This window comes from Dromaius novaehollandiae, chromosome 5, assembly GCF_036370855.1.
Source record: "Dromaius novaehollandiae isolate bDroNov1 chromosome 5, bDroNov1.hap1, whole genome shotgun sequence".
In the NCBI taxonomy this organism is placed as follows: domain Eukaryota; kingdom Metazoa; phylum Chordata; class Aves; order Casuariiformes; family Dromaiidae; genus Dromaius; species Dromaius novaehollandiae.
This window is the reverse complement of record NC_088102.1, coordinates 54,618,393-54,625,923: the sequence shown is the minus strand read 5'-3', so window position 1 is coordinate 54,625,923 and position 7,531 is coordinate 54,618,393. Positions and strand designations below refer to the sequence as shown.

At 42.7% G+C, this 7,531-nt stretch overlaps 1 protein-coding gene across 1 annotated transcript; it reads left to right on the top strand.

Annotated features, from left to right (window-relative positions):
• The first annotated feature begins 291 nt into the window (after positions 1-291).
• FANCF (FA complementation group F) lies at positions 292-2,593 on the top strand. Its single transcript, XM_026094565.2, has one exon. It carries the CDS (start codon positions 354-356, stop codon positions 1,419-1,421), a length of 1,068 nt encoding a protein of 355 aa, XP_025950350.1. The 5' UTR covers positions 292-353; the 3' UTR covers positions 1,422-2,593.
• The last annotated feature ends 4,938 nt before the right edge of the window (positions 2,594-7,531 follow it).

The following is a 7,531-nucleotide window of genomic DNA, read 5'->3' as shown; positions in this document are numbered from 1 at the left end:
AGCATATCAGTTCTTCAAGAGGTCTCTTTTTTATTGTTAAAGAGGCACTTGGGTGTCACGCAGCTCTTGGTTTATGGTTGGGGGGGTTATTTTTATTTTTTATTCCGCTCAACGGCCTCCACCCGCCTTTCACTGAGGCATAAAAAACAACCGCCTAAGGCGCAAGCTCGGGAAAGTCCCCTTTAACGGAAATCAATCCGCAGCGGATTGGCGTCAGGGCCAGCCAATAGGACTACGAAGCCCCTCCCTCGCCGGCCTGGATTGGGCCGCTTCGCGGGCGGGGGCGGGACCCGGGCTCAAACCGGCGGCGCCAAGGGGAGCAGGCCGCCGGGGCGGGGGTCGGACGCGCCGCCATGGAGGCGCTGCTGGAGCAGGTGGCGCAGCTGCCGGGGCTCCTGGCCGTCTCCCGCTCCGCGCTGGTGCGCGCCTGGGACGCGCCGACCCTCGGCAGGGCGCTGGAGTGGGCCCGCTACTTCCAGCACCTGCACGGCCGCTTCCGCGCCCGCCCGCGGCTGCGGGCCGCGCTGGGGCGGCGGCTGCGGCAGGGCCAGCCGGGCTCTCCGCTCGGCTTCCGCCACCTGGGGCGCTGCGCGGCGCTGCTGGGCCTGGCGCTGCTGGAGAACCGCGCGCTGCCGCCCGCCGCCTGCCGCCGCCTCCTGCAGAGCCTGCTGCGGCCCGGGGCCGCCGCCGAGGCCCCCAGCCTGGCGCTGCTCGCCCGGCGCAAGGCGGCTTCCCGCCTGCTGGCGCCGGCGCCGCGCCCGGCGGGGTCCCCGGCGGCGCTGGAGCCGCAGGTGCGGGCTGAGGCGCAGATGCTGCTGGCGCGGCTGCGGGAGGAGGAGGAGGAGGCCGAGCCGGGGGGCGGGCGGGCTGGCGAGGCCCGGGAGCGGCTGCGCTGGGTGGCCGGGCTCCTGGAGCAGCTCCCCCAGCCCAGGGCCCTGCGGGTGGTGGCGGCGGCGCTGCAGCAGCAGCGGGGCGGCGACGAGGAAGGGCTGAGGGGCAGAGCGGGAGGCGGACACGTGGCTGGGCCGCTGCTCTCCTGGCTGCTGGAGAGCCAGGAGCGGTTTTCTGCCTTCTGCCTCCTGCTCCCAGGCTCCCTTCTTGCCTCCCTGGCTGCTCACTATTCCCAGTTAAGACCCCCTTATTTGGACCTCTTAACTGCCTGGGGAAGCCGTTTGCTCTATGACCCCTTGCAGGGACGGTGGCATAACAGTTGTCTTGGCGAGGCTGAGTTGTCCTGGGAGGAGCTGAGGGAGCGTTTTGACTGCCTCTGCCGCGGACCTGCACTGCTCAGGGGACAGACCCGAGCTGCCCTGGAGCTCCTGAAGGTGCAGGATGGAGACTTTCACATCTGTGGCCTAAGTGTGTGGACTGACCTACTGATGGAGGTAGAGAAATCCCTGAGGAAAGAAGAAGAGCAATGACATGAACACAAGAGCAACCTTAAAACTTTTTAAATCCCAGAAACCTACTTACCTCCTCTGTGCTTAGTGTGAGAGGCAAGGATGAGAACTGCACCTCACTTTGGGTTGAAGACTAAACATTGATGTAACTGAGCACACCATTTCTGACTGCATATGATGTCCACTGGGGAGGCCTGGTGCTTTTTTGTAATTGTACAGTTAACTCTCCTGGTCACTAGAAGGAAATGTCTTCCTTTTCAGTGCTTGCTGTTCATATAATAAGAAAATCCTTTCATTTCAGAAGCAGGAAAGGTAGTTTTCATTTTGTCATAGAAAACGCTGCAGTTCAAATGCATTACAGTCATGACGGTGGCCTGTCTCTTGTTGCAGGCTGGCCAAATCTTAAGAGGAAGGCGGACTTTCAGGCCTGAAAACTACAAGTTCAGGATTAATTTAGTAATAGCTGTACTTGTTGGGTCATCTGTTTTGGTGGGTGTTTTCATGCCTCCATATACCTTGTGTGTGGCTTTACGTCTGGCTTTAAGTGAAGATGAGAGAAAGCCAATTGGAAAACCTGCTGGCAAGTTCTAAAATCAGAAGGCATTATTAGTTATCATACTAGATGCTTATATGGGAGTATGTCCTAGAAAAATTGTAGTAAAAATAGGGTGCTGTGTTCATTTGTTTTTCTTGCCCTTAGTGTGTTTTATATGTTTGTTTTGTGAAACAAAACAGTGACAAGGCAACAGACTTTCTTCATGAAATGAAAGACTTGTTTGTTCTCTTCATTTATGTTTAATCGAGTTTTGTTCTCAGAAACTGATTAAGGTATTTTCTGTCTTACCACTGTCCTTTAAAATGAGTATTGTAATACTGAAGTAACAAGTTTGTGTATATTCAGCTCTGTGAATTACTCTTATCAAAGAGAACTGTGTGATAGGAGAAAGAACAGCCAATGAAGACAGAGAAATATATGCAAAGGCCACAGAAAGCGGTCTCCGTTAGTCATGTGTGTGGAGTACCTGTCAAAGAGATCCTGTAGCCTGTGTTCTTACTGGCTTCAGATCAGCTGAGATAGTGTTTTCATCTGCCACTGTTGAAATCTCTTTAGAAAGCTTTAGAAGGTGCTCAGTTTCTGCTTATAAGCTTAAAAAAGAAAGATACTATGTATAAATAAAAGGACTGAAACTAGAGTAATACACAGTGTTACAATATGTGATGGTGTGCGCTACAGCAGATATTTCTGTACTACAAAGCAGAACTAGAGGAGAAGAATCTCATAATTTCAGAAATGGAAATGATTAATACAAGGAGACAGACATTGTTTACCTGGGAAGAGAAATGAAACATATGTTAACTTGTGTGAAAGTAATTAAGGACATACATGACACAAGTTCTTGTTTTCCTTCCCCTTCATCCATAGCAAAAGAGACACTCAAAGGTAGTGCACTTTAAATAGTTAAAAGGACACCATTATTTTCTGATCAAAAGTGTGACTTGTTTGGCGGTTTGTTTGGTGGGGGGGTTTTGGGGAGGGGGGATGGAATTCCCTGCTATGGTGTCAATGCAGCAATAAAGTTTTCGAGATCTGCAGATAAACATTTTAAAATCTATAGCTGCAATGATCTTTCTCTTGCACTTTCTAAAATGGGGTTGTTTCACTTTCTGCAACTTGTTGTGGTGGTGGTCAGTCTCAGAAGAGAGAGCACCTTGTCAGTGGAGCTCAGGACTGAGTCAGTGTTTCTGTGGTATTGAAAGGAATATGAGCATTGTCTATAAACATTTAAAACTGCTTAAAAGTAAAAAGTATGAAGTTTGAACTTATGTTGTCTAGCCACAGGTCCCTGTGTTATGTAGTTTTGGCATTTAATATGGAAATTCTGCACTTGAGCTTACTCTTAACGCTTTTAGCAGGCATGGTCTTTCTTTCTTTCTTTCTTTTTTTTTTTTTTTTTTTTTGTCTGCTAGAATACTACTTGCTATCAAAGGTTCATGATGAATGATATACCCAAAGATACTAGTCAGTCATTCCCTTCTCCCCTGATATACGAAGTAGGAATATCAAATGTTGCAATAAAGTTAAATATGTTTCAGTAATAAAGCAAACCTTATCAGTGCACCTTTTTCTACATCAAACAGGAGAAGTTGAGCAGAAGCTACCCTCTTACTGAGGGTACTCTAACTTTTTAAAAAACATGTTGTTCCCAGATACCTGAATCTCTGACGGATTTCAATGTTAGTTAAATCTTGGTTTTGCTAGGCAGATACATTTCTTAATGTAATCAGCATGTTGCCAATGAGTTAAGAACCTTAGCATCTTTTAAGTATTTTTAGGATAAATCTGATGCTTTTAGAGAGCACTTGTACTTGCAGTATATTTTTTCCTGTTTTTGCTTTTTGAAAAGCTTAAGCTTTCATTTATACAATTTGGTTTGTAAAGACAGTTGTCTTCATTCCATGCAATTGAGGGTTACACTTTTTAATGGCTAAATGCAACTATAGAATCTTCTACTGTAGTAGTTAGGAAGTAATAGCAGTATGCAGTGCCTTAGCATGAGATTTAAAAAAAAAAAAAAAAAAAAAAAGTGTGTGGAAGAGAGAGAGAACTGGCCAGTGTAGATAATATTTGTTATCCCGTTCTGTCCTTATGAGGAAACCTGAATAGGAAAAGGTAGTCTAGCCTCAGTGAGACAGAAGCACCTGGTTATAGCAATTTTGCAAAAATGTTCCAATCTGTCCAAAATACATACACATCCATTACAGAGAGATGCCAGATCTGTGATTGCCAAATTCCAAAATACACATGGCATTTATTGAAATAAATGCACCAGTTCACATCCGCTATTATTTCAGGATGTTCGTGGAGTTTTCCAGGTAGCTGTGTAACAAATGACACAATTAAAAATTTTTGGAGTTCCCTTTTTAATAAAAGTGTAAACAGGAAAAGGTTCAATGTTTGTAACTTCTTCCATGTATGTGCTTGCAGCTCATACTTGGGTGTTGAGGTTTGTAGCCCAAAACTTGCAAACTCTTGACTAAACGATTTCAACTGTCTTGGGAAGTGAGATATTAGAAATGACAGGCTACAACCCCTTTGTTCTCTCCTTCCCCCCACCACCCTTTTACTAATAAAAGGAAACAGATCTTGGCTATTTTCTGTATTAAAAATGATGGCTGAAGAAAGTGTGTTGTTACAAGAAAGGAGCTAGGTCCCCTTTTTATTTCTGTTACAGAAGATTTGTAAGGATTAAGATTTCTTTCTTTACACAGTGATTTAGGAGGAACTTACTTGCCCAATGAATAGTCAAGGCCTATAAATTTTGCAATCACTATGTTTTTTTTTTTTTTTTTAATGTGACCTGCTAAGCAAATTTAGAGGAAAGCAAATTATGTGCTTTCTCTAGTAACTTGCACTATGTGGCTAGAAACTGGAAAAAAAGTTTAATGAGGTAGAATAAATTGTTTAGGAAAATATATCAGCAGATTGGCGCCATTCAGATGAACGAATGAACCTGATTGTGACTGAAGGATACGTGTTAAATTGAAAATCTTTAGTCTTTACGTAAAGTCTATTAATGCAGTGAAATTAACTTTTGGTTTGTGTGCTACTTTTTTTTGTTCCTCACAAGGAGAAAAAAGATCTAATGTTCTTATCCTTCAGCGATAATGAAAAGTCACTTTTTTGTGTGTAAGAAGATATTTTTTGGGTCAAGATGCAGGAAAATATTTTGATCATGTGTAGTAGTATTTTTGAGATGGATAGTGTCTAAATACAAAGCTAAGTTAAAGTCGTATGGTTGATCTCTAGTTTTGTTCCTCAAAAATTGAAAATTTAAGACTAAACACTATCTTTCCTGAACGTTTTGAATGAATGACCCGTTTCAGAACAGGAGTGAAAGCCCCGCACCATCTCCACGCTGGATAAAGCTAAGAGGCACCGCTAGTATGGGAACCATATGCTTCAGAGCTTGTTTAGTTCAAAGGATAGAGCTACAGAAAAAAACAATAATGCAAGTGGAAATTGGGGATGGGGAGGAGGGACAAAAGGTGGAAAACTCCTGCCTTGTGAACACCCTGGAGAAAGGGTAACTTTGCCTTTCACCAAAATTGTGTGGCTTTGCTGCCACTGGGGATGATATTTTTTCTGTGAATATCATGAGAAAAATGAAAAGACTTTTGATTTGGTGTTGGCTGCTCTGCTAAAGCACTCAGCCTCTGCCTTCCTTTGGATGTTGATGAACACTGTGTGGCTCACTGGCTTAACAGGCAAGAATACTTTGGTAGTGAGTGTGTGGGGGAAGCGGTGTATGCAAGGTAGGAAATAGTGTTTATTTACCCAGGTTTCCCAAAAGAAGTGGGGGCAAAAAGTAGTATCTGTCACAGTATAAAAGGGAGTTGCATAATCCCAAGTATCGTCAGGAAAAAATAGCTTTTATCAGTAAATCATTAATATAAATCCTTTGCGCAAGCTGTTCACTGTTGGTTTTCTACCTATCTCTTGAGGCATTCAACATTATTTTAACCAAGCACATCTTTCTCTATTAAGTAGTTACATGCCTGTGCTGAATTTCAGATTAAGAGATCGTAGGTGACATGGAGACAGACACGTGCTTGTTTTCCTTTACCTATATTTTTTAAAAGCTCTGAGAAGGAAAAAAGAAATGTCTTTAGCAATGAGATAGACCAGAGATAAACAATTAAGATATATTCTCTTCTAACATTTTTGAATGTGAAAAGGTGTTAAACTATGTAGTCTAAATACTACTTTTTAATACTGAAGTCATTTGTGCACCTACGCCATTTTAATTCCTTGTGTGCCAATACCTTTGAGTTACTGAGATTACGTTCCACATTTCGTTATATCCTAACAGTTTTGTTTTCAGCTTTTTTCCTTCCACAGCTGAAGATCTTTGTCCATAACTCTTTGGTAAGAGTGGATGGCATTTCACGTAGTTACAGTGTTCGGAATCACCTTGGGCACCACGGAGGGGGGCAGCAGAGCCTCTCTGCACAGATGGGCTTGGACTCCTCGTCTGGAAGGAGCAGCAGAGCCTGTGGGCCACTTCCAGAGGCAGAGGGTATGCCAGCATTAAATACCCACTCCTGCACTATCCAGTCAGAAGTTTCCAACTGAAAAATCTCACCGAGATTCTATTTTGTCCTTGGACTGCTGGTTTTAGCAGCCTTTTATTTTAACCTGGGATCAGGTAATAATATAAACTGTATCCCTTAGCTGTCTCTATTCACAGACCTGTTTTATTAATAATATTAGGTATTCAGCTCTTAAATTCCTTTTCTATTACATGATGAATTCCTGTATTATTAGGTGATCAATTTACTGTAACCCCTAACTAGAACATTTTACCAGAAATGATAGTAGTATGCATTGAACAGAGAATATAGAAATCACATTCTGAATTGAGTCTTGAAATATACCTTCCTATTATATTTCTCCCTTTGGGAAGAAAGTCCAGAATGAATGCTCAGACATGTACTATTCATGGTGTGTAGCTCACAAAGAGGCTAATTCCAGCATCTGATAAAGCATTATTCAAGTTTTTGGCAGTCATCGTGAGTTTTAAATCTCACCACAAAGACTTGGTTTGAATGTTTTCCTAAGGTTTGTTTCCAGGAATGAAATAATATGAACTGCTTTTACCTGCACATTCATATCGCCATTTTTGTTATGGTGTATTATATTTTATGACTATTTGAACAGGAAATTATATAATTTGAGATTTTTGAGTATCTGTACCTAGTGCTTCTCTAAACATAAATTTAGCAGTTGAAGAAAATGATTATGTGAGTTCTCTAGTGTATGATTTAAAAAAATCCACCCATAAAAATAAGTCAGTAATCCACAATTAATTGCTGTATGATCTAATTGTCAGTAAAATGCACAGAGAAATACTTGATTTTTAATGCTGAATAACAGGAAAAATTGGGTGGTTTTATTTGTTTTGCTCTCATAGAAAGAGTTAATGAATCCTCTTGAAATACTATCAGGTTGAAATGTAAATGCAGCCTGCGCTTCCAATACTTACAGGCGGTGGAGTCATTAATATTTTCTTATTAAAGTAAATGATCTAGGTAAGAACAATTGATTTCTCCTAGGAATTAACTAGACATGA